The sequence below is a fragment of the Scyliorhinus torazame genome, chromosome 10 (assembly GCF_047496885.1).
Source record: "Scyliorhinus torazame isolate Kashiwa2021f chromosome 10, sScyTor2.1, whole genome shotgun sequence".
Taxonomy (NCBI): Eukaryota; Metazoa; Chordata; class Chondrichthyes; order Carcharhiniformes; family Scyliorhinidae; genus Scyliorhinus; species Scyliorhinus torazame.
The window spans coordinates 80,253,164-80,281,033 of NC_092716.1; the positions used below are offsets into that span (position 1 = coordinate 80,253,164).

The 27,870-nt window shown below is 42.8% G+C and overlaps 1 protein-coding gene across 3 annotated transcripts in view; it reads left to right on the forward strand.

The window, feature by feature from the left end:
• The window catches only part of nfatc3a (nuclear factor of activated T cells 3a), a 205,285-nt gene extending 199,330 nt beyond the window's left edge, over nucleotides 1-5,955 (forward strand). For all 3 annotated transcript variants that reach the window (XM_072518290.1, XM_072518292.1, XM_072518291.1), the window contains one exon: nucleotides 1,576-5,955. In XM_072518290.1, coding sequence (XP_072374391.1) covers nucleotides 1,576-1,697 — 122 coding nt within the window. In that variant the 3' untranslated portion in view covers nucleotides 1,698-5,955. The remainder of the gene's footprint in view (nucleotides 1-1,575) is intronic.
• Nucleotides 5,956-27,870: the final 21,915 nt, after the last annotated feature.

Sequence of the window (27,870 nt, forward strand, 5' to 3'; positions counted from 1 at the left end):
GAATGTGGCAGAATGAGAATAATCTTTTGCTAACCAGCTTTGAGGTCCTGTTTACCAATTTCCTTCTAGCTCCCAAAACCCTGCCTGTAGGCCCTCACCTGTCTTTCCAGCTAAATCTTTGGTAGCAGTATGGATTAGGACTGCTACCTGGCTTTACCCCTGAAGCGCTCAGCAGTTGTTCAAATGCATCCTTGATGCTGGCACCAGGGATGCAACATGCCATGCTGGAGTCATGTCTGGTGCCTGAGAAACGATTGTCTAACCCCCTATCACATCCCCTATCGCTATTGTTTTTCGAATCATCTTTCTTCCCCCCTGTAAAACTGGACCAGCTGTTGTGTCATGGACTAGGTTCTGACTGCACTCTCCACTGGAATCATCACTCTCACCAGTATTCAGAACTGAATACTTGTTGGAGAATGAAATGCACTTGGGGGATTCCTGCATAGATGTGCTATCCATGTCATTCTCAGCCTCATGGATGCAGCAGAGTGATGCCAGCTGGTGGCTCAGGCTGCAAACCCTGCAGTTTGAGCTACACATGTTCCTGACAGGAGAAATGATCTGGAGTTCCAACATGAAATATGATGCACACTCCATGGGTCTGACCTGCTCTGTCATGCCTCTATTAAACTTAAATAAATGAAGGCACCCATTAGAAACTTCTACTATGCTAATGTTTCTTTATAAAAATAGAGAGTTAACGTAAATGTTTGTACTTAAACCTTGATATACCTCTTTACTGGAATATTGAGATCAACTCTGGGGGATAAAGTTAACTAATTTAACACTGCTTGTAATTATTTGATAAATTATGAAATTGGTTTTAGTTTTTATACAAATTAATTATACTGGACTTTATAGTTGTTTAACTTGAATTAATTTGAAAGCTTACCACTATATTCACTTCGCGTGTCTCCTTGATCTCTGTCATCACTTTGCAGTTTTTTCTCTCTTTAGGTTCAGTCTCACAACCCAGCTACAGATTAAGTATCTGTGATCTATGTGTTTGCCTTAAAAGCCCTGCTGTTCTTATAGATCTCTCTCTCTCTCTCTCTCTCTCTCCTCCCTTTCTCTCTCTCTCTCTCTCACCTCCCCCTCGCTTTTCTCTCTCCCTCATTTGCCCCCTCTCTCTCCTCTCCTCTCCTCTCTCTTCCTCTCCTCCCCACCCCACCCCCCTGCTCTCTCCCTCTCTTGGCCCTGGCTTTTGCAGTTCTCAGAGGTAACATGCAGTACTCTGGTTTAATGATGAGTTTGCTGGCAATTTATCTTTCCTATTGTTCGAATCGCTAATTTTTTCAATGTAGTGCCCTCGGTGATGTCAATAGGGGTTGTTTATAAATATTATTTAAAATGGGTATCGATAAAACATGTTCAAATGAATTATGTAGTTGACTTATAAAACGCTATTTATGAAAGTTGAAGAACAACTAAAATACATTAATGTGAATACATCTGAATGTAATACTTTCCATTCTTGTTTTAGTAGACTTTATGATGGGGGAAGTTTATATGCCTTAATTATCATGTGTACATAGAAATACCCTAATTTTTGTTTTCTTTTTTTTTTGCCAGTGAACGAAATTATAGGAAGAGACTTGTCACATATTCCAACGTCTCATGCAACAGCAGTGCATGCCCAATCACAATGTGTCTGTTCTGGAGCTTTGGATAGTGGAATACCTGAGGAAGTCTGATGTCAACCACAAACACCACATATTCTGCCGACCATCAACCCTTCCTGCACCCGCCTCACCCCACCCCATCTAGATAAAGTTGTTGTGCTTCCAACATTGTGGCCTTTTATAAAGTGGAACAGTGGATCCTTGCGTAGTTCCTACAAGAGGTGCTGCAGTTCTATACTGAAAGAGAACATACGGTGTCATGTCCTACATCGTAATGCTCACAAATCTCCTATTGCCTGCATGTCACTGCAACAGGCAAAAATTTCTGAAAAAACAAAAGCAACTTTAATCTACTTTAGGAATACATTTAGAGAGGTGGGTCTCCTTTGGTAGATTAAGTCAAATAGTATTGAATAGTGTTTTATCACAATTAAAGTGATTTGTATCTACTGTAAATATTACACTCATTTTAAGCTAAAAGGGGATTTAATAAGGTGGTAATATAAATAGATGGTAAGCGAAATGGTGTATTCTTCATTCTGTCATCCTGAAGAGTGCTTAAGCATGCAGGATGTGCAAAAGGTTTCTTGAAAATGAACAGAGACTAGAAGCCTGTCCAGTGTAGCCAATGTCGCGGAAGCCATAATCTAAAATGACTAACAATTCTTTGTTAATAGGAAGCAAAGCCAAATGTGGTCCTGCATTTGTTTCTAAACTTAAAATGGTCGACAGACCATTCCATCATGGAAATATGTGGTTTGGGGCGGCTGGGAAACAACATTCCAAATTCAAGGAGTTTTTGAAACTTTGTAGATATGTTTCTCTATACTTCAAGTTAGCACAAATACAAGCGCCTTACTAATTTAGCTTTTAGAATGTGTCAGAAGCCTTCTTAGAACTGATGGATTTTGTAATAGGGCTCCCTGAATAAATAACTTTTACTATGTACAGGATTTATGTTGAAGCCATTGAAGTATAATAAGTTTAAATGGCTGCAGTTTGCAAAGGATTTAAAGCGTTTTTGATGTGTTTTAGTCATTTGCAATAGCCTATGTGACGCCTGTACATCACCAAACAAATCCTACTAAGAATCTGTTGTAGGTGCAGAACAGGGCATTGGGAAGAAAACTGGTGCTTCATTCGACAGCAATACTGGTAATCTGACCAATGATTAGGATGGTGTAGACCAGATTTCTGATTTACATTTAAAATGATTGTATTTGTACCTAGAATTTATATAGCTTTGCTTTTGGTACAGTGGAAATACAATTGAGAAACATCTTGCCTGTCTTTTTCATTAAACTCCAAATTATACAGTATACGAAGGACTGGCACATAAATAGTTGCAATCATGTTTGTCACCTTATTAACAGTCCCATAACATCCTTAATCTTCAAGTATATATAAAAATAATGAATTGTCACTGTTACAGGATATGAGTCCAAATATTTAAAATAAAAACAAATGAAATTCAAACAATGTTAGGCCAATTTTATCTGTTTCATGCAGAATGCACACTCCAGCTGTTTTATGAAATAGCATAAATGCATTTTAAAGAACGAGGCAGGGGATGAGGTAAAATAAAAGATGAAACAAACATTGTTTTTATTTTTGTCAGCATAATAAATTGCTTTTATTTTCCTGTAATGCTAGTGAAACTGCTTGTTAAATGCAAAATGAACCTGCACCATACATGGGCAAGCAGAATGTTTAATTTTACTACTCATCACAAAAGAAAAGCACAAGTCTGAGCAAAATTCAGATTTCTGTGGGGCCAGCGTAAAGTCTGAATCATAGTTCATTGGGAGTCATTATATTGTGAAACTTTATGAATTTGAGGTCAACCTTCTAACTGCCAAATTACAATTATATTATCTCTTGGTTAGGTCCCATTATTCTTAAAAAAAGGTTAACCGAATAGGCTAATTTGTTCATGTCACTGCTGTCTAGAGTAGGGAGCTCTGAGCGGAGTATCACACTTAATGTTAGATCGAGCTTGTGCAGTAGTGAAAGGTTCAGTTGCTTTCATTTTCTATACTGAACCATATATTGTTCAAGCATGCTTAATTCACAATATATCTAGCACTTATTACATAAAGAACCCTATAAAGGCTTAAACTGTTTCCCTGCCTTATCTTTTGACCTTGGATATCATAGCATGTGGAATTTGTAATGAATGGTGCATCATCTGAGTTTTCTTTGCAAATCCTCTGGAGTGACTTATAAAGCTGTACTGTACTAGTGTACGGAATCCCGTACAACCCCCAGAAAATCCTATGCACTGAACCTCCTGATGCCTTCAAATTACCTTGACGCCTGAAGATGTAGAAAGTCTGTAACTGCTTTTTAAAAAAAAAAAAAAATCCCCCAAAATATATAGCTGTGGACAACCCCCTTTCGTCTATGTATCTGCGTTGCCAAGGATTATGTACAAGGGTCTTAATAAAACTGCAGTTTGTTGCTTTCATAGGAGTGTAGAAGTAAACAGCTTTCTGAAACTGTTGTTTTAATCCTTTATTGTAAAAGCACAGACTTATTAGGCTATGCAAATTCAGTTTTGTAAACAGCACGTTGGGGTTTTGACCTGTTGTTGGCAAGCACAAAAAATAAGCTGATATTTATGGTACCCTCTGTACTCTGTGTATTTCAAAAAAAAAAGTTTCCTGACTCTCATAGAATGTTTGGAAAGCTGTAAGAAAGCCTTAAATCTTATTGTATTCAAAAGCTGCAAGAGAAAAAATCTGTAAATTTCAATGAATTGTGGTTGCATTTTAGTAAAATAAACTACATTAAAGGTCCTGGACTATAATCATGTTAGTTACAAAAAGGATGGATAGGATTGTATAATTTGGAACTGAAACTGGCTTCAGTGCAATTATGTTCATCCTTTGGAAAACATTACTGTGTCAATGGAACTGCCATCCTTTTTTTAACCAAAGAATAAAAACTTTCATTTGCTGGTGTGAACACTTGCTTTAAAACTCTATTTTTGATACTCAAAACAGATGTCATTCCTAACGGTTGAATTTGTTCAACAATTGTACGTTTTGTAGAAGGAGCAAAGCTACTACAGGCTATGTCAACTGTTTTGCAGATGTTTACAGAGCCTTGTAATTTCATGTACATTTTGTATTTTAAAATTTTGTAAGGAATTTTAAGATTGCTGTGCTGTTGAGAGACATACAAATGAAAGAACTTGCATCCTTAGGCTCTTAAATCATAGTGTTTAAATAAAATGTAAGATGTGTAACCTTGAGTGTTTTTATTAGTTACTTGATATTTAGGCAGAAGGTATTGAATGTTCTCTTTCTAATTGCTACATTTCACTGTTTACAAATTCAGTGTAAAATGCATATTCTTTTTATCGGGAGAATTGGTTTTTAATACTAACAAATAATATGCAAGGTACTAGTAGAGTAACATAGCAGAGTAGATTGCCCTTGAACAAGTGGTCCAGATGATGTCCTAAAACCACAACAGTTTGAACATCTCTCTTGACCTCCCCACTGTCTCTAAACTTCAGCCTGATTGTCCAATATCCAGTGTTTGACCAGCAGAAATTTCTTACAACTTAATGTTGTCTTCAATCCCTGTCGCAATCTGTGTCCTTGCCACTGACTCCATCCCTTTCCCTGGTTACTGTCTGTGGTTGAAGCAGGCTGCTTTCATCCTTGGTATTAAATTTGATCCTAAAATTAACCTCATGCTGCGTATGGCACCATCTCGAAGAACATCTATTCCACCTCTGTAACATTGCCCGACTCATCTGCTGCTGACATCTTCGTCCATGCTTGGATACCTTCATCCATAGACTTACTCCTGCCCATCCTCGCTCAACAACCTTGAATTCATTCAAAGCTCTGCTGCCTGTCCTAATTTACACACAGTTCTGCTCACCCATCTCACCTATGCTTGAATGCCCAATATTGGCTTTCAGTTAAGCAATGCCTCAGATTTATTTTTAAATGCTCATCCTTGTTTTCGAATATCTCCATGGTCTCGGCCCTCCTCATCTCTGTGATATTCTCCAACCTTACAATCTGAGTTTTTTATGCTATACCTGTTCTGACATCTTGAGCATTCCTGATTAATCACTCCTCCATTGGAAATGTTTTCTCCTGCCGCAAGGCACTAAACTCTGGAATTCCCTCCCTAAATATCTCTACCCCGCTACCCTTTTAAGACTCCTTTAAAACCTACATCTCTGACCAAGGTTTTGATTATCTAACCTGATAGCTGCTGATGTGGCTCGGTGTCAAATTTTGTTTGTTAATGCTTGTAAAGCACCTGGAGATGTTTTTATTACATTAAAGGTGCTAGATAAATGGAAGTTGTTGATGTTTTAATGCTGTTTTCAAGTCACTGCCTCAGATCTTACTTGATTATAAAGTAACAATATAAATTTCTAGATGTAATTATGTTGTAATTCCCACCGTTTCATTTCAAACTGAAGATGTCTCCATTTTTAATTGCAGTTCCATATTGTGCATTGACCTCACATATAGCCACTTGCATTATGGCCATTGTGATAGAGTACCTAAGACTAACTTCACAGCATGTTATTAAGAAATAATTTGCAATTCATTTGGTAACAAATTCTGCATCTATGATGATATTCCACTCCTGTGTAGGTCATGAAATGTTGAAGCATAGAAACAGGCTATCAAGTCACATCACTGGCTAGTTTAATCCCACTCATGATCTCTTCCTGTAATATTCCATATTGTTTCAAGCAAGTATCTGATTTTCTTTTGAACGTACAAGAAATCTGCTTCAACAACAGTTTATGCCGGAGAATTCCAAGTTCTGACTATCCTAAAACTATACTTTCTCTAATTTCTCCTTTCATTTTTGTTGTGGTGATCATGTTTGACCCCTCTTGTTGCCATCTGTCTGACCAATGGAAACAATTCATTGCTATTTACCCTATAATTTAATATAATCCTATATTTATTCTTCAGAACTCTAAAATCCCCCGTTGAATCATCCGCTAACCACCCCTCCAGTGAAAAACCCTTAATTCTGCAAAGATCTCAATAACAAAATGTCTCCCTGTTCCTGCTGACATGCATGCGAATGTAACGTACATCTTTTTCATTCTTCCTATAGAGGTGGTCAGAACTATAATATAACTCCAGCAGTCGCCAAATGAATCTGTTATGAAAGTTCAGCATGGTTGCTTGCCATTGTTTTTTTAATGTCCGATACAGTCCTTTATGTGGCTTTTATAGTTAAACTGCCACCTTTAGAACAAAGAAAACTACAGCACAGGAACAGGCCCTTCGGCCCTCCAAGCCTGTGCCGAAGGGCCTGCTCCTGTGCTCTACTTTTCTTTGTTCTAAAGGTGGCAGTTGTTTACCTATGATCTGCACCAAGACTCTTCTGTTGCTCTGCAGCATTTGAAATATTACCGCTTTACTTATTGCTTTCAAAATGTATCATTTCACATTTCTACTGTTACAATCCCCATAGAGACTATTAACATTTAAAGAGAAATTCAAGCACCCAAAAATTAACTGAAAGAACCACGTCACAAGATTTCACATTTTTAAACAATTAAACTTAATATTTAAAAAAAAGAAACAAAGTGAGCTCTGCTAACTTAACACTAGTTTGTCAAGACTTTGACTATAAATCCAGTAACCCTTTACTTCCTAATTCTCCAAGGTTTGTTTTTATTCTTTTGTGGGTGTGGGCATTGCTGGCTAGGCCAACATTCATTGCCCCATCCACATGGTGGCATAGTGGTTTGCACTGCTGCCTCACCGCGCCAGGGACCCAGGTTAGATTCCTGTCTTGGGTCACTGTCTGTGTGGAGTCTGCACGTTCTCCCCGTGCCTGCGTGGATTTCCTCCGGTTTCCTCCCACAAGTCCCGAAAGACATGCTTGTTGGGTGAATTTGGACATTCTGAATTCTCCCTCTGTGTACCCAAACAGGCGCCGGAGTGTGGTGACCTGGGGATTTTCACAGTAATTTCATTGCAGTGTTAATGTAAGCCGACTTGAGATACTAATAAAGATTGATATTATTGCCCAAAGTTGGCGGTGAGCTGTCATCTTGAACTGTAACTACACCTACAGTGATGATAGGAAGGAAATTCCAGAGTTTTGACCCAACAACCGTGAACTAACAATGGTTAAGCTCCAAGCTCATGCTTAGTGATTTAAAAATCAGAAAAAACCCTGATTTCTAATTGCTCTTTTGCTCCATGTCCTGGTTTTAGACAGACACGGCTCCTGGCAGTCTATCTCCCTCATTCTTTTCCTCCCTTTTCTCTAAGCTAATTGTTCTGTGAGCAAAAGCACACACAGGTAAGTAAATAGCGAGGCCTCTCTCGTCCCCAGAGCCCATCTGCATGGCAACATAGTATAAATGTTCCAAACAAATGTGAATTAACCACTTTTTCCTTCAAATCAACCCCTTTGATTCTGTGACCCACATGCCTAATTTATCTGTAATACAGTTAATGTCCTGCAGACTTACTGGCCCCACCAAGTAACGCCCTTATTTATAAAAGTGTTTAGCTTTTTTGATCTGAGAGCAACATGAATAATTCAGATCTCCTATTGTCCTAGCTGCAGACCTCCTGGCCCTGCCAAACTCTCAAAGATGGACCAACCAATGTTTAAGTTTTAGCACTTCCAATTCTACCCTCATCTAATAAACATTATGTGGAAATGCCGGCATTGGACTGGGGTGGGCACAGTAAGGAGGCTTACAACACCAGGTTAAAATTCACCGGAAGTAGGAGCTGCGCTCCGAAAGCTAGTGATTCAAAACAAACCTGGTGTTGTAAGACTCCTTACTGATAATAAACATTGGTTAGCTTATGAACTGCAATTACCCCAGGTCAGTTTACAAGTTCTTCAACTGAGTGTTTCCAGTTATCTGCACTTTACACTTTAATTGCTGAAACTAAAAGTATTCCTCTGAAACACATGGATTATGGAATCCAATATTTGCAATGTTACATTATAATGTATTTTTCTAACTTGCTTGCCAATATTGTACATTCTGGAGTCCTCTATGGTTCTTGTCACAATTTAATTTTATTAGCAGAGTTCAAATGTAGAAGAATTAGTTGCAACATGCCTAAATTCAAAAGAAATACTGACCTGAGTAGGACCAAGCCCCCCTGTACCTTCTGTCATGCAGTGCCACGAAAGGGTAGGTTGACACTTTACTCTGTTGTTTCTGCCTGCCTTGAACTGCTTGCTGGAAAAGAGAAGCAAACATCTGGAAGCAATTTGTGACATCCCATGTTCCTTGCTGTGAAACGAGAGAATAAAAACCCAATCTGTCCAGACCACGGTAACTTGGGTAAGACCATTTTCCAAATTCACCCTGGGATTGAAAATGGTTTACCGCCCATGTGTTGAAAATAAAACAAATTAATAATAATCTTTATTATTGTCACAAGTAGGCTTACATTAACACTGTAATGAAGTTACTGTGAAAATCCCCTAGTCACACTACGGCGCCTGTTCAGGTACACTGAGGGAGAATCATTTAGAAAATCATTTTGAGGATCATGTAGAAAAGTTACTACCCTGTGCTCATTTTCCATTAATTGGATTTAATGTTTATTGTCACGTGTACCAAGGTACAGTAAAAGTATTTTTCTGCGAGCAGCTCAACAGATCATTATGTACATGGGAAGGGAAGGGAATAAAAGAAAATACATAATAGGGCAACACAACACTACATAAGCACTGGCATCGGATGAAGCATACAGGGTGTAGTGTTAATGAGGTCAGTCCATAAGAGAGTCATTTAGGTGTCTGGTAACAGTGGGGAAGAAGCTGTTTTTGAGTCTGTTCGTGCGTGTTCTCAGACTTCTGTATCTCCTGCCCGATGGAAGAAGTTGGAAGAGTGAGTAAGCCGGGTGGGAGGGATCTTTGATTATGCTGCCCGCTTTCCCCAGGCAGCGGGAGATGTAGATGGAGTCAATGGATGGGAGGCAGCTTTGTGTGATGGACTGGGTCATGTTCACAATCTCTGACGTTTCTTGCGTTCCTGGGCCGAGCAGTTGCCATACAAGGCTGTGATGCAGCCTGATAGGATGCTTTCTATGGTACATCTATAAAAGTTGGTAAGGGTTAATGTGGACATGCCGCATTTCCTTAGTTTCCTGAGAAAGTATAGGCGCTGTTGTGCTTTCTTGGTGGTAGCATCGACGTAGGGGAACCAGGACAGATTTTTGGAGATGTGCACCCCTAGGAATTTGAAATTTGAAATTTTTCAGTTAGTAGGAGAAAGTGTATAGAAGCAACTTGAGTAACTATGCTTTTCTTGTGTTTCTCTAGTTAATCAATGTCCTCAGTGGCATGAACTACAACTATGTATTTGCAAAGACATCCGGAAACAAAATTTTATTAACCATGCTTTTGAAGTTTCTACATCTTGCTCCTTACTTTAAACATTGTCCAAATGCAGGTAATTAGTTTATGAAATATGTAAAATTCAAGGTAATGTGTTGAGTTAATGGGTTAATAAGACCATGATGGTTTAGTGATGTAATTGTGACATAAATAGTTGCACGATCGAGAATCTCCAAGAGAGCTAGGAGTGAACAGTCTGTGTCCTGAATGTTATGTGCTTACCCTGAGGTTTTTGTAAATAGTTCTTAATAAAAGGTTTGAAGTTAAGCTAAACCAACTAGTTAGTCTATCAAAGGGATGCAAAACCTCATCGAGTTCGGTTAGACTGGAATACATAGTATTAGGAAAACCTCATTAATGCTCGGCAACAACATCAAAACAACCTGAAACATGGTACAATAGATATCTGTATACATGGGCCAACCCAGAAAAAGAACACAATTCCAGGTTTGGTTGTGATAAGAGCTGAGTAAGAAGCTGAAATTCCTCAGTATTATACATATGTTGAAATATGTTAAAAAGGTGAAGAAAAGGACCGCTGAATTGCATTATCCAATTATGAAATTTTGCTATTCTTGCAAAATGGTTACTACAGACAAGTTTCCAGCTGGAACAAGTTTGTACCAATAGGCCATCTTTTAGGATTTAAGGTTTTTAGCAAAATTTTAAAGTGGTAATTTCTCAATTCTAAACCTCCATATGTGGATTCCCAGCTGCAGCGTGGAATCGAGAAATTGCCTCTTTACATCTAAGGTCTTTAAAGGAATGAAAAATAGCTGAGAAGAAGAAGCAACTAAGACCAAATTCCATCTGTAGTTATGCCTCAGTTGTATCCCAGGTTTTTATGATCAAAATCTAACAGTAGAGTCCACAGGAGAGGTTCTTCACCTAACCCACCTCCCCAGTAATTGACCCAAATCTTTGGTACATTCAAAGGAAAAGTAAGTAATTCTTATAAGCCATTGTGGAAATCTTTGGCTTCTGATGTCCCATTACCTTGCGGTGCTATTGGGGGCACTAAGTTCTCAACAGAAAGACATTTTTCTGTACGCCTGTAACAATGATGTACTGCAACTTATACTTCCATCTTGGCTCAGGTGACAAGCAGGCAAGGGTAAAAGCATGCATAACGTCTCTTAATATCTGGAAAAATTCCAGCCAGAATGACTGAATTGCAAATAAACTTTATATGCATTCAGTTCTGTTAGCAAATCTCCCACAACATTCAAGGGGCCAATTTGAAACCTGACACAACTGCTTCTACAATATAACAAAACTATTAGAATGTGTCTCTTGATGACTTTTGATTCCCACCACATGACCTATAAAATCCATTCAATGTATTGATGATTCCTAACACCTGTCTGATATCATGGCATGCCTCAAATTCTGGCCCCTTGCACATGTCCGGTTTTAATCAATGTAAATTGCTGCTGTGCTCTTAGTTTCCTACACTCAGCTGTGGGATCCTCACCTGAAACCTGTCGCCCTCACTTTCATTTAAGATGCTTCTTGAACCCACATCTTTGACTAAGCTTTTGGTCACCTTTCCGAATATCTCTCTCTCTGGCTTGGTGTCAAAATTTTGTTTGCCAATACTCCTGTCGGGACCAATGTTTCCTCTTAAGTTGCATGACTATGTAGCAATCCTCAACATACCATGCAGAGATCCCGCACACAACCAGGATTTTCTTTCACATGTGAGCTGTCATGGGCACACAGCAATGCTAAAGGGACTAGGCAGGGCAATATACAGCCTACTCTCAAAAAAATGAAATAAGAGGGAACATTACTTGTGATTTATTTTTTTTTATTAAATATTTTATTGAAAATTTTTGGTCAACCAACACAGTACATTGTGCATCCTTTACACAATATTATAACAACACAAATAACAATGACCTATTTTATAAACAAAAACTAAATAAATAATAAATAACAAAAATGAAAACTAGCCCTAATTGGCAACTGCCTTGTCACAAGTAACACTCTCCAAAAATATAATTTAACAGTCCAATATATAATTATCTGTAGCAACGACCTATACATACTATACAGTATATATTAACAACCCTGAGAGTCCTTCTGGTTCCTCCTCCTCCCCACCCCCCGATCCTGGGCTGCTGCTGCTGCCTTTTTTCCATTCCGTCTATCTTTCTGCGAGGTATTCGACGAACGGTTGCCACCGCCTGGTGAACCCTTGAGCCGACCCCCTTAGGACGAACTTAATCCGCTCTAGCTTTATAAACCCCGCCATGTCATTTATCCAGGTCTCCACCCCCGGGGGCTTGGCTTCTTTCCACATTAGCAATATCCTGCGCCGGGCTACTAGGGACGCAAAGGCCAAAACATCGGCCTCTCTCGCCTCCTGCACTCCCGGCTCTTGTGCAACCCCAAATATAGCCAACCCCCAGCTTGGTTCGACCCGGACTCCTACTACTTTTGAAAGCACCTTTGTCACCCCCTCCAAAACCCCTGTAGTGCCAGGCATGACCAAAACATATGGGTATGATTCGCTGGGCTTCTCGAGCACCTCGCACACCTATCCTCCACCCCAAAAAATTTACTGAGCCGTGCTCCAGTCATATGCGCCCTGTGTAATACCTTAAACTGAATCAGGCTTAGCCTGGCACATGAGGACGATGAGTTTACCCTGCTTAGGGCATCTGCCCACAGCCCCTCCTCGATCTCCTCCCCCAGCTCTTCTTCCCATTTCCCTTTTAGTTCATCTACCATAGTCTCCCCTTCGTCCCTCATTTCCCTATATATATCTGACACCTTACCATCCCCCACCCATGTCTTTGAGATCACTCTGTCCTGCACCTCTTGTGTCAGGAGCTGCGGGAATTCCCTCACCTGTTGCCTCGCAAAAGCCCTCAGTTGCATATACCTGAATGCATTCCCTTGGGGCAACCCATATTTCTCGGTCAGTGCTCCCAGACTCGCGAACTTCCCATCCACAAACAGATCTTTCAGTTGCGTTATTCCTGCTCTTTGCCACATTCCATATCGCCCATCCATTCGCCCCGGGGCAAACCTATGGTTGTTTCTTATCGGGGACCCCCCCCAAGGCTCCAGTCTTTCCCCTATGCCGTCGCCACTGTCCCCAAATCTTCAGTGTAGCCACCACCACCGGGCTTGTGGTGTAGTTCCTCGGTGAGAACGGCAATGGGGCTGTCACCATAGCCTGTAGGCTAGTCCCCCTACAGGACGCCCTCTCTAATCTCTTCCACGCTGCTCCCTCCTCCTCTCCCATCCACTTACTCACCATTGAAATATTAGCGGCCCAATAATACTCACTTAGGCTCGGTAGTGCCAGCCCCCCCCCCCCTATACTTGCTACGCTGTAAGAATCCCTTCCGCACTCTCGGGGTCTTCCCGGCCCACACAAAACCCATGATGCTCTTTTCAATCCTTTTTAAAAAAGCCTTCGTGATCACCACCGGGAGGCACTGAAACACAAAGAGGAATCTCGGGAGGACCACCATCTTAACCGCCTGCACCCTCCCTGCCAGTGACAGGGATACCATATCCCATCTCTTGAAATCCTCCTCCATCTGTTCCACCAGCCGCGTTAAATTTAACCTATGCAATGTGCCCCAATTCTTAGCTATCTGGATCCCCAGGTAACGAAAGTCCCTTGTTACCTTCCTCAACGGTAGGTCCTCTATTTCTCTACTCTGCTCCCCTGGATGCACCACAAACAACTCACTTTTTCCCGTGTTCAATTTATGCCCTGAAAAATCCCCAAACTCCCCAAGTATCCGCATTATTTCTGGCATCCCCTCCGCCGGGTCTGCCACGTATAGTAGCAAATCGTCCGCATACAAAGATACCCGGTGTTCTTCTCCTCCCCTAAGTACTCCCCTCCACTTCTTGGAACCCCTCAACGCTATCGCCAGGGGCTCAATCGCCAGTGCAAACAATAATGGGGACAGAGGGCATCCCTGCCTTGTCCCTCTATGGAGCCGAAAATATGCAGATCCCCGTCCATTCGTGACCACGCTCGCCACTGGGGCCCTATACAACAGGTGCACCCATCTAACATACCCCTCTCCAAAACCAAATCTCCTCAACACCTCCCACAAATAATCCCACTCCACTCTATCAAATGCTTTCTCGGCATCCATCGCCACTACTATCTCCGTTTCTCCCTCTGGTGGGGCCATCATCATTGCCCCTAACAACCTCCGTATATTCGTGTTCAGCTGTCTCCCCTTCACAAACCCAGTTTGGTCCTCGTGGACCACCCCCGGGACACATTCCTCTATTCTCATTGCCATTACCTTGGCCAGGATCTTGGCATCTACATTTAGGAGGGAAATAGGTCTATAGGACCCGCATTGTAGCGGGTCATTTTCCTTCTTTAAGAGAAGCGATATTGTTGCTTCAGACATAGTCGGGGGCAGTTGTCCCCTTTCCTTTGCCTCATTAAAGGTCCTCGTCAGTACCGGGGCGAGCAAGTCCACATATTTTCTATAGAATTCGACTGGGAATCCATCCGGTCCCGGGGCCTTTCCCGCCTGCATGCTCCTAATTCCTTTCACCACTTCTTCTACCTCGATCTGTGCTCCCAGTCCCACCCTTTCCTGCTCTTCCACCTTGGGAAATACCAGCCGATCCAAGAAGCCCATCATTCTCTCCCTCCCATCCGGGGGTTGAGCTTCATATAATTTTTTATAAAATGTCTTGAACACTCCATTCACTCTCTCCGCTCCATCTCTCCTTCCTCATCCCTCACTCCCCCTATTTCCCTCGCTGCTCCCCTTTTCCTCAATTGGTGTGCCAGCAACCTGCTCGCCTTCTCCCCATATTCGTACTGTACACCCTGTGCCTTCCTCCATTGTGCCTCTGCAGTGCCCGTAGTCAGCAAGTCAAATTCTACATGTAGCCTTTGCCTTTCCCTGTACAGTCCCTCCTCCGGTGCTTCCGCATATTGTCTGTCCACCCTCAAAAGTTCTTGCAGCAACTGCTCCCGTTCCTTACTCTCCTGCTTCCCTTTATGTGCCCTTATTGATATCAGCTCCCCTCTAACCACCGCCTTCAACGCCTCCCAGACCACTCCCACCTGGACCTCCCCATTATCATTGAGTTCCAAGTACTTTTCAATGCACCCCCTCACCCTTAGACACACCCCCTCATCTGCCATTAGTCCCATGTCCATTCTCCAGGGTGGGCGCCCTCCTGTTTCCTCCCCTATCTCCAAGTCCACCCAGTGTGGAGCGTGATCCGAAATGGCTATAGCCGTATACTCCGTTCCCCTCACCTTCGGGATCAATGCCCTACCCAGCACAAAAAAGTCTATTCGCGAGTAGACTTTATGGACATAGGAGAAAAACGAGAACTCCTTACTCCTAGGTCTGCTAAATCTCCACGGGTCTACACCTCCCATCTGCTCCATAAAATCTTTTAAGTACCTTGGCTGCTGCCGGCCTCCTTCCAGTCCTGGACTTCGACCTATCCAGCCCTGGTTCCAACACCGTATTAAAATCTCCCCCCATTATCAGCTTTCCCATCTCTAGGTCCGGAATGCGTCCTAGCATCCGCCTCATAAAATTGGCATCATCCCAGTTCGGGGCATATACGTTTACCAAAACCACCGTCTCCCCCTGTAGTTTGCCACTCACCATCACGTATCTGCCCCCGTTATCCGCCACTATAGTCTTTGCCTCGAACATTACCCGCTTCCCCACTAATATAGCCACCCCCCTGTTTTTCGCATCTATTACTTGTGATTTTTACTATGCTAAAAGCCGCATGAAATTTGCAAGTTATTGTAAGCCTGACTGCGTTGGGCTATTTGAACTGACATGTTGGATTTACCTTTTTTGTCTTCTTGTCAATTATGCACAGGTCCTCCCTTATATTCCCACAATTAATAAAACTATGTCACCCGGGTATCTGTGTGAAGATTTACAGAATCAAATGTTCAAATTAAGTGGATAGGATATGGAAAGGAAAATTAAATTTAAGGTGAAGACGTGTGGTTCCATTGAACATGAATATTAAAGTCTGAACATAATGGATGACTTTTGGGAAAAGTAAATGCATGCTGGTTTACTACTCGCTGAAAATACAATTCAAGCTATAGCACGCTGATTGTTATCTTAGCCCTATATAAGTCATGTGGGAGCTTACATTTGGAATATTTTCTGCGGTTGTGTGCATCTTAGTTTTGAAAGGAAAATGCTGAAAAGGATTTGTAAAATATAACTATGATTGTGGTGCTTTAAATCAAGTTGTAAGGATAAGCCACCAGAAGTAGAGAAAGGTGCTCACAACATACACATTGTACAACTTTTACATTTTTCATCTGTCTGTATTCCAGTTTAAAGCAGTGCCAGGATCTCTTATCATTGTATGCAGAACATCAAGTGCAAATTCAAGCTTGTTTTGGTGAATCAGGATTTTTAAAGAACGTAACTTGTATCATGAACAATTTCTCCTTGACTGTGTCATGATCTAATTTTTGAAGTATCAAACCTTGTTAAGGATGTCTCTGCTCACAGCTTTCAATCTTTACAACTCCAGAATAATCTACATAGACTTTTTCAAAAATTACAGACATGATCTTGGTCTTTAACGTCTTGAAAGCAAAGGATATAAACAAGTTTCATTTTAAGATATGATTACAAGACTAGAATTTAAAATTAATGCCATGTTCTAGGTGAGATTAAAACACTTTATTAAGGGTTATTTTGATAAAGAATTAAACTCTCATTAACACACCCTACTCTGCCCGAGCTCCTGGGCGATCCTGCCAAGCACCGCCTCGTGTTGCTCTACGTGACCACGTCATCATGACTAGGTCTACATCCCATTTAGTTTGGGACTCCAGCAGTGCAAGATGTAACAGTGTACGCATATAACTATTTACAATTAAGTAAGTGTAAACAGAACAATGAATTTACAGAAACGTACAAACAAACACCAGTTTGACTCTTGCAGTTAGTTGGTGCACAGTGAGCAATAGAACTCCAACTTGGCTCTTGCAACTAGTAGACAGCCTGTTTGTCCATTGTGTGCACTCCTCCCCTTTCTTTCAGGATACACTTGAGGAATAACAAATGTAAAATGGACAGCATGACTTCAGACAGTTTAAGACGTGACAAAGTCCCAATACCGCATATTGGGCTTTCTCAAGTGTCCGGAATGTGTACGAACACCAAAAGCTGCTGGTGGGATGTCCTATCAGCAGTGTGCATTGTGATGGGCATGTAAGGCACATTGGTCATGTGGGGTGAAGGCCTTGGACTTGCCACACAGGATTCCAGAAGAGGTTTACCAATGATCATGTGAATGAAGGGTTATATGAGGAGCAGTTTAGGACTCTGGGTCTGTACTCTATGGAGTTTAGAAGGATGAGGGGGGGGGGGATCTCATTGAAACTTTAAAAAAAATTTAGAGTACACAATTAATTTTTTCCAATTAAGGGGCAATTTAGCGTGGCCAATCCACCTAGCCTGCACATCTTTGAGTTGTGGGGGCGAAACCCACACAAACACTGGGAGAATGTGCAAACTCCACACGGACAGTGATCCAGAGCCGGGATCGAACCTGGGACCTCAGCGCTGTGAGGCAACAGGGCTAACCCACCGCCACTGTGCTGCCCTATCTCAATGAAACGTAACAGAATACTGAGATACCTAGATAGAGTAGACGTGGAGATGTAGGAGAAACTAGAACCTGAGGACACAGCCTCAGACTGAAAGGAAGATCCTTTTGAACTGAGATGAAGAGAAGAGGCATTTCTTCAGTAGAGGGTGGTGAATCTATGGAACTCTTTGCCGCAGAAGGCTGTGGGAGCCAAGTCACTGAGTCTCTTTAAGGCAGAGATAGATGGGTTCTTAATTACTAAGGAAATCAGGTTGCGGGAGAAGGCAGGAGAATGGGGATGAGAAACGTATCTGCCATGATCAAATGTCAGAGCAGAATCGATGGGCCAAATGGTCTAATTCTGCTTCTATATCTTATGGTCTTATAGTAATCTTGCCAAGCTCCGCCACCATGATGCTCCATGTGACTGTCATCACGTAGTGACACGATGACCCGGCTACATCAGGCACTCTATTTGGAAGTCTGGTTTCTACACACAATTTTGGGACTAATTGATTATAGCCATCCTTAAATTTGCCTAGAGATCTAAAACCTCCAGGTTTGGTACTGACGTGCAGATGAGAAGCAATTTAGCCACTTCGAAGAAGGGAAAATTATCCCCTTTGTTTTCCTCCCTGGATGATGTTTCATGGCATTACCCATCAGGGGGTTGGAACACAATGTTCCTGCCACTCAAACTTACCTGGATCCTGCGCTCCCTTTGAAGAAATTGTATGGCTTAACAAACGCAGGTAATTGTAGCTGCATATATTTGTCATACTAGTCCAGAAGATCCCTGTATGAAAAGACTGCCTTTTCAAGATTATTTTGCATTGTCATGAGAATGTTGCTTTAAGAAATGTTTGGCTGCTCATATTACTGCAGTGATGTCAGAGTGTGGGTGTAGCTGGGCTGTCTGTCAGCTTTTTACTTTCATTTTAGGCTGTTTGCTGTAGGGTGTGTTTTAGTTTCGTTTTCAGTGTTGGAGCTGAAGCCAGACCACGCAGGTGTACTGCTGTTCTCTCTGTCATCAAAAGACTATCTCTTGATCATTTGGTGAATTCAGAATTATAAATGTTCTCAGTAGTGAATGTAAACCTAATGTGCTTCTGTTTAAAGTTTTTTTTTAAAACGTCTTCTGGATGTTAAAAGGACAGTTTACGGATTACTTTTGTGTTCTTCGGGGGTTGTATTTGAATTAATGGTTGCTAAGATGTTCACTATGTTTTCAAAAGGTTAACTTGTGTTCAGAGAATAAACATTGTTTTGCTTTAAAAGCTACTTTTCCATTTCTGCGGTACCACACCTGTACAGTGGGCCGTATGCTCCCCATACCACAATCTATTAAAAGTTGTGGGTCAGGTGAACTCCATGATACACTTTGGGGTTCTCTAAACCCCGGCCCATAACAAATTGTGGGCTCGATGGGGGTAAAAGTCTATTTATTGGATTGGCTTAGTGAACTTTAAAGACAGTGAGGGGTGAGCATTTTGTGGTTGCTTTTCAGGTGTGGTAATTTAGTTTAAGTAGGGAGTGTGTTGTGGACAATGGCTCTTTCAGAGACTCTGAAGTTTTTTGGGGTGGAGACGGTCACACGCAGTACCTTACGGACAGAGACTAAAAACAGACTGTTAAATTTGGCAAAAACATTGCAGTAAACATTATCTGACAATTGGCAAAAACATTGCAGTTAACAGTATCTGACAAAATGTGTAAAGATGAGGTAATTATGGCAGTGGCTAAGCATTTAAATTTGCCTGAGATACAGGTTGACTCATTGGAAATGGCAAATATTCAGTTACAACTTAAACAAATGGAACATGAGAAAGAATTAAAGCAGCTTGAATACGAAAGAGATAGAGGAAAAAGAAACAGAAAGGGTGATACAGATCAGGGAAAAAGATAAAGAGAGAGAGTTTGAACTTCAGAAAATGGCCATGAAACATGACAGTCAGTTAAAATTGGCAGGCATAAAGGGAAATGTACAGTTGGATGATAGTGATGGGGATAGTGAGAAAGAGCATCATAGTCAAAGGCTTGGTGGGGATCTATTTAAATATGTCCAAGCATTGCCAAGTTTTGACGAGAAGGAAGTGGAAGCCTTTTTCATTTCATTTGAGAAGGTAGCTAAACAAATGAAATGGCCACAGGACATGTGGGTATTACTGATTCAAACAAAGCTGGTAGGTAGGGCTAGTGAAGTGTTTGCATCACGACCGGAGGAGGTATCTGAGACGTATGAGGAGGTGAAAAAATCCATCTTGGGTGCATATGAACTGGTACCTGAAGCCGACAGACAAAGGTTTAGAAATTTAAGGAAATAATTTGGTCAAACATACATGGAGTTTGAAAGGATCAAACAGAGTAATTTTGATAGGTGGATAAGGGCTTTGAAAATAGACCAAACATATGAAGCTCAGAGAAATTATACTTTTGGAGGAGTTTAAAAATTCAATTCTTGATGTGGTGAGAACTCATGTGGAAGAGCAGAGGGTTAAAACTGCGAGATTAGCAGCAGAAATGGCAGATGATTATGAATTAGTTCATAAATCAAAATTTCCGACATCAGTTTCAGCCTGTGACGGATAGAAACTGGGGACATGAGAAATACACACGTGGTAAAGGTAAAGGTGATCTGATGGGAAATAATAAGGGGAATGTACCTCTGACTAAAAAATAAATCCAGGAGGGTGGAAGAGACATGAAAAGTTTCAAATGTTTCCACTGTAGTAAACTAGGCCCTGTAAAGTCACAGTGTTGGTGGTGGAAGAAAAGCACTGGGAAGGCTGATATGGTAAAACAGGATAAGACAGTGGGGTTTCTAAAGTGGTAAAGGAAAGCCCAAGTGAAGCGAAGGAGATGCAAAAGATTGTACAGCCTGATCAAGAGGTGATTGATAAGATCATAGATCATAGAATTTACAGTGCAGAAGGAGGCCATTCGGCCTATCAAGTCTGCACCGGCTCTTGGAAAGAGCTCCCCACCCAAGGTCCACACCTCCACCCTATCCCCACAACCCAGTAACCCCACCCAACACTAAGGGCAATTTTGGACACTATGGGCAATTTAATATGGCCAATCCACCTAACCCGCACATCTTTGGACTGTGGGAGGAAACCAGAGCACCCGGAGGAAACTCACGCACACGGGGAGGATGTGCAGACTCCGCACAGACAGTGACCCAAGTCAGGAATCGAACCTGGGACCCTGGAGCTGTGAAGCAATTGTGCTATCCACAATGCTACCGTGCTGCCCAAAACAAGGAGCCTCCGAACTTGCAAACAAGGCACAGGTCATAGTCTCAAAACCGACGACCTTGGGACTGAGGCCAAACCAAATTTAGATCTTACGGATCCCAGGCCGGGTATCACAATTGCTCTGAGCATAGGAACAGACTGGTGTGCAAGAGACGATGGCTAGTCAAGCGCCACACCGTGCCATTGCAGCACCTAGTCAAATTACATACAGTGCAGAAGGAGGTCATTTTGGCCCATCGAGTCTGGACCAACCCACTTAAGCCCTCACTTCCGCCCTATCCCCGTAACCCAATAACCCCTCCTCACCTTTTTGGTCACTAAGGGCAATTTACCATGGCCAATCCACCTAACATGCAGGTCTTTAGACTGTGGGAGGAAACCGGAGCACACCGAGGAAACCCACGCAGACACAGGGAGAACGTGCAGACTCCGCACAGACCCAGTGGGGAATTGAACCTGGGACCCTAGAACTGTGAAGCCACAGTGCTATCCATTTGTGCTACCATGCCAGATCTCTTTAAATAATTTACTTGTGTGGGTAAATTTTACTCGTGTATCAGGAGGAGCAGGTAAAGAAGTCACAATTTTAAGAGATATGGGAGCTAGTCAATCATTAATGGTAAGAGATGAGGAGTTATGTAGTTTTGGAAGAATGTTGCCAGAAAAGGTGGAATTCAGGGTGAGAGGAGTTCCATTATATAAGGTAAGGTTGGAAAATCCAGTGAAGAGTGATGAAGTGGTAGTAGGAGTAATAGATAAACTATCTTGTCCAGGAATACATTTTATCTTGGGTAATGATATAGCTGGATCGCAGGTGGGAGTGATGCCTACTGTGGTTGATAAGCCAGTGGAAAATCAGACAACTGAAGTGTTGAAGAACGAATATCCTGGGACTTTTCCGGATTGTATGGTAACAAGATCACAAAGTTACAGGTTAAGACGAGGAGAAATCAAAGAGTGAAGATGACGTTGAAGTGCAATTTCAAAAACTATTTTTGATCAGATGGTTGAAAAAGAACAAGAACAGGTGGAGGATGCGGTGGAGATTTTTATTTCAGGAAGATTGGCGGAGTTACAACAGAAAGATGTTGAAATAAACCGGATGTATCAGAAAGCATACACGGAAGAGGAATCTGCGTGTATACCAGAGTGTTACTACCGTAAAAGTGATGTCTTCATGAAGAAATGGGGACCTTTACATATGCAGGTGGATGAAAAGTGGGTAGAAGTTCATCAAGTAGTATTGCCGGTAGGGTATAGCAAGGAGGGGTTGTGAGTTGAAATGAGGTACCAGTGGGAGGTCATTTGGGGATAAGGAAAACTCAAGCTAAAATCCAGAAACATTTTTATTGGCCTGGACTACATAAAGATGTAGTTAAGTTTTGTCAATCATGTCACACATGTCAAGTGATAGGGAAACATCAAGCAGTGATAAAACCAGCACCCTTCATACTCATTCCAGCATTTGAGGAACCTTTTATACAAGGGTCCTAATTGATTGTGTAGGACCGCTTCCTAAAACGAAAAGTGGGAATCAATATTTTTTGACGATAATGGATGTATCTACTAGGTTTCCAGAGGCCATTCCAGTGCGTAATATTACAGCTAGAAAGATTGTGGAGGAGTTACTTAAATTCTTTACTAGATATGGACTACCCACAGAAATACATTCAGATCAAGGATCATATTTTACCTCAAGGTTAGTCAAAGAAGTTAGGGATAGCTTAGGAATAAAGCAATTTAAATCAACTGCTGTTGCGAATTTCTTTTACTTGTCTTTTCTGTGGCTCTGTTTCAATTATGGCAATCAGTGAATTTGCCCTTCTTTCTGTGTTATCTATGTCCTAATGCTTAGAGACGGCAGGTACCAAATGATACCACCACAAGTTTCAACTGGCTATCGATCAAAGAGCCAAACACCAGTTAATTAGTTCAAGGTCAAGGGTACTTTATTTACACACAATTAGTCATGCAACATAAACACTACTAGTGAACTACACTACTAGTGAACTACACCTATCGACTAAGACAACCTTTACTTAACTCTGGGCATCCGGCTTAGGTCAGAAAACAGTGGCCGCTGTTCGCTTCTGGATCTATTGGGTTCGAAGGAGTAACTGCTGCTCAGCTGGGCTCATCCGTCTGGTCTGGTAGCGGGCGTTGAACTTGTACTTGCTTCTGGTGTTGCTGCACTTGGCGATGTCCATGACCGGGGTACCAGGACCAAGAGAGAGTGAACATATGGCAAACTCTTATTCTTATACTCGGAGGGGGGGGGGGGGGGCGGCGGTCGCGCTCTTTTGGGCGGTCCATCGCTTTTGGCCTTACTAATTGGGTGATCCCTGATCACTCTGTTCGATTCCTTAGCCAGTAAGTGGGCGGGGATCTGGATGGCTGGGCGTGTCCCAAGCGGTCATTGACCCCGTTGGTTGCGTTTCCCTTGAACAGGGAGTGGTGCTGAAATGTCTGGGACTGTCCCAGTTGCTCGAGTACCAGTCCTTTGTTTTGGTGAAGGTGGCCATCAAATGCTAATCGGCCCCATTAAAATGCTAATTGGACGGAGTTTTGATACCGTCTGGACTTCTTGATTACAAATATGCATTTCAGGCCCTGAGCCTGCCTGAGTCTTGGCTTGTCCATTTTACCCGCCAGGCTTTGCGAGTTTCTCTGTACCTAGTTGGAAGTGGCCATCCCAGATGGCTACACTCCGTCCTCTTGATCCTCAACGCGAAGCGTGAAGGATCACAATACTGGGTCTTCTTTGCTCTCCGAAATGCCGGGTACCCTTAACCAAGGGCAGGTTCTACTCTACTCTGTCCTATGGGTCCAAAACATTTACCTAATTTTCCCTAAACAACACATCTAAGAATTTCTAAGGGGCCATTTAACATTCAGTAAAAGGGGGAACCTCTAACTGTCTCTAACTAGACTACACTCGTGCTGCTATTTAACAATCAAAGAACTTATCTTACAATACAAAAATTTGATAGCAGCATCACATTTCTTCTTATTATCAACATTCATACACAGAAAAATAAGCTTTATTAACAAAACAACAACCGCGAAATTTATTAAGGAGAAAGGTTCAGAAAGAGTGTGGGGTTTGCTGGAGTCCAAGGAAAGGGGCTCTAAATGTGTATACTGGAGGGCGGGAGGCTCTCCTTCTCCATTTTTGCAATCTAATTGCCTGAATGACACTGCACAATATGGCTATCACTAGTAAGGCTTCCACTGTGTAGGACAGGGAATACGACTTAACGAGATACTCAATGGGTGTATGTGTGGTGTAGAGTCCGGGCTTGGGGTGTTGTGTTGGGTAGTCGTGTTCGGGGCCTGTGTGGTGAGGGAGGTGGAGGTGTGTAACGCGCGCAACTGGGCTGGTCCAGCGATGATCTTGATGCCGATCATCGGGGTCGTCTTCATCTTATTCAGGCTTTCCTTTGCCGTCGGGTGTCTTTGTATCTTCCTAGGGGAACAAGCATAGTGTCTGTTATAACCTTGTTGTTTAATATCTCGTGTGTCTGTCTGTTTCTCCTTAATGTCAATGTCCCATTAGAATCGTCACCATATGTGACTCCCTCATTTTTTTTTAAACCAACCATTTGCGGAGACGAGACATCTGAAAAAAATATTCTGTGTCACAGTGCGAGCACTCTCACAGCCTGTGGTCGATGGGCTGAGTGGGAGGACAATTTCTCCACCTTCTGCAAACTTGTTTTTCCAACCAGGTGTTTCTGACATGTAAATAGTATGTTGGGGATAGCAATCGAAGGGTTGCCGGAAAGGGTAAAAGTTGTGGCAAAAAGCATTCTTTAAACCACAGGTCTAGAAAAGAACAGCAGAAGAGTTTCGAAAACAATTCTCCGAATGGGGTGGTGCGTATGATCCGTGGCAGGGCTGAATGGGTGGGTTCCCCGGGTAGGGCAGTGATCAGTGCTTCACTGCCCGAGCTTGGCTGACCAAATGTATAGGGGGTCCTCAGGCAGGGCGGGGGATCAGTGCCGTTACTCCACTGCCTGAGTGACCTTCCAAGAGCGGTAAGAATTTGTAAATCTATGGGCTCCACACAAACTTGTTTCTTTAACTGCCCTGTGACGTCAAAAGAGTAGTTATGACTGCATCAAGAAAGCGTCCATGAGGACGACACACAAATACGTACAAGAGAGAACAAACAACATTTAAACACAAACTAAACATAAAAGCGGGCAGGTTCCATCAGAGTACAGGACACCATAAATCTCAATCGGTTCCTGACTCTCATCATCTGGACGCCTCAAGGTTCCATTCCAAAAAGATTTTCGAAGGGGTTACCATGGTGGGAGTCAGACTCGGAGTTGTCACCATCTCCAGGGTGCCAAACTCACTCATGGAGTTTGCGTGCTAACGCGCCGTGTGCCGATGTGGGGTCCATTTCATCATTCCTTGTCAGGCGACAGGAATTAACACAGTGCCAGTGTTTCATGTTCCGTAGGGAGGTTGCAAGGGGGTTGTCGCTATCATCGGATGGCGGGTCAGGTTCCGGTGTGGGCAAATAAATCATTTTGAAGAGGCTGAGCGTATCGTGGTCGGGGTCTCTGGACCTGTAGTGACTGGGGCCTGGTCCGTGGGAGCTTTGTTCGGGTCTCTCAGGGGCTTCAGTCGTGCTGTCGCTGTCGCTATCAGCTGAATCAAGCATCAGGGTGAAATTTGATTCTGGGTCCGTGGTCAAGGTCCTGTCTGTGGATGTGCTGCTGCTGCTGGGTGAGGGGGAACTTGGGTTGTCAGTGGGCGGGTCCTCATTGTCTGCCATTGCCAATGAGAGGTGGTGCGAGTGGCTGCACTGCGTTTCATAAACCTTAAGCTGATTTACATGGAACCATCCAGATTTTGAAATGAAAATCGCTTATTGTCACAAGTAGGCTTCAATGAAGTTACTGTGAAAAGCCCCTAGTCGCCACATTCCGGCGCCTGTTCAGGGAGGCTGTTACGGGAATTGAACCGTGCTGCTGGCCTGCCTTGGTCTGCTTTCAAAGCCAGCGATTTAGCCCTGTGCCAAACAGCCCCTGTTTTCTGTTTAGATACGTGATTTTATAAACTCAGGGGCTTACTTTGTCCGAGAGTGAATAGGGTCCTGCATATTTAGGGGAGAGGAATGAGCTGGGGTTGTATAAGGTGATCATTACTTGCTGTCCGACTGTATACTCTGTCGGGTGTACTGTCTTATCAAAGAAGGCCTTACTCTGCTTTCGTTTAGTGCCTAGTCGAACAGCTGCAGCGAGCTGTGCTGCTTTAATATTCTCTACCATGTGCTGGACTGCGTCCTCATGGGTCAGGGCGATGACTGCGGGGCTAGCCAAATCAAGTCCAAATAAGTATTCGGTACCCTCCATGGGTCATCCGGTCATGAGGGTATGGGGGTATATCCTGTTGAACTCAACACTGTGTTCCTAATAAACATCAGTGCGATTGGGAGCACTGTGTCCCATGTTGTGTTGTGCTGCTGCACTATTTTTCTAAGTGTGGCCTTTATGTCCGATTCATGCGTTCCACAATGCCGCTGGACTGCGGGTGATAGGCAATGTGGAACTTTTGTTTAATCCCAAATACCGTCATCACATTTTTCATGACACTTCCCGTAAAGTGGGAACCCTGGTCCGACTCAATACGGCGGGGGAGTCCCCATCTCGTAAAAATTTGCTCTGTTAAGATCTTCGCCGTCGACTTGGCTGTATTTGTTCTCGGGGGGAACGCCTCGACCCATTTTGTAAATGTGTCTATCACCACTAACACATACTTGTATCCATTTCTGCAGGGGGGGAGGGGACCAATATAATCCAATTGAATGTTTGTCCACGGGCCATTTACAGGGCGGATGTGACGTAGCTGGGCTTTTTTCGCATACCTATCGGGGTTGTTTTGAGCACAAATTAAACTGTTTTTGACGTAATGGGACACGTCGGTTTTCAAATCAGGCCGCCAGCAGAGGGGTCTGAGGTGGGCAAGGGTGGATTCAATCCTTTGGTGTCCATGTCTGTCATGGAACTTACAAATTATCTCATTCCTGTCCTGGTTGGGGACTATATAAATTCCATCTTTGAAAACGATTCCCTCTTGGACCATCAAAGAATTCTTAAACTTTGAGTAGGGAGTTGGGAAGTTCCCTTTTAAAATGTCTTTTAATGCTTCGTCTTCCTTCTGTGCTTGGGCTAGGACTTGGATGTTGGTCTGTGAGACCTGAACTGCGTGTACTGGGGCACTCTCGGGGGGGGGGGGGGTTGCCAAAAGTGGCCATGTCATGAGCCTGCCTTCGTTAGGGCGTCAGCTTTCACATTACCGGGTGGGGAGGGACGATGGTGACTTCTTACTTTAACAATGCCATATTTCCTGCCTTTAGCTGTCTGAAGGATATTTTCGAGCAGTGGGGCTGAGGGTAGAGGTTTTCCGTCCGCGGAAATAAATCCTCTAGATTCCCACAGGGGTAGGAATTCTGTTAGGCTGTTGCAGACGTACAAACTGTCCGAAAATATGTCTGCTGGGGTCGGGAATGAATCGGGGTGCTGGACAATGTAAGCAATGGCTGCTAGCTCAGCTGCCTGCGAACCTAAGTGTCCAGGCAACTTTAAAGCTTTCTCTTCTAAAGCGCGTCCCTGCGTGTCCTCTACATAAATACCACAGCCTGGTATCCTTTTTCCCTCCAGGACTGTGGAGGAGCCATCTACGTAAATTCTCAGTGCTTTGTCTGTGGGCTGGGGTCCGATACCTGCCTTTCTTGGTACTGACTTGGGAACAAAGGGGCCTGTGCTGTGCATGGGGGCTATGATCTCGCACTCATGCGGGATTCCTGCATAGTGCAAATTATCGGCCAGAAACGTAGGCGTTTTTGTCCGTTTTACAGTGATGTCGCGTCCCTGTAGGAGTAGGGTCCATCGCACTGCTCTAATTTGGCTTACTGTGCCGTCTTTTAGTCTGCCGTCCAATAAAAGCTGTGTCAGTGTGTGCTCGGTCAAATTGGTTACTGAGTTGAGTCCGGT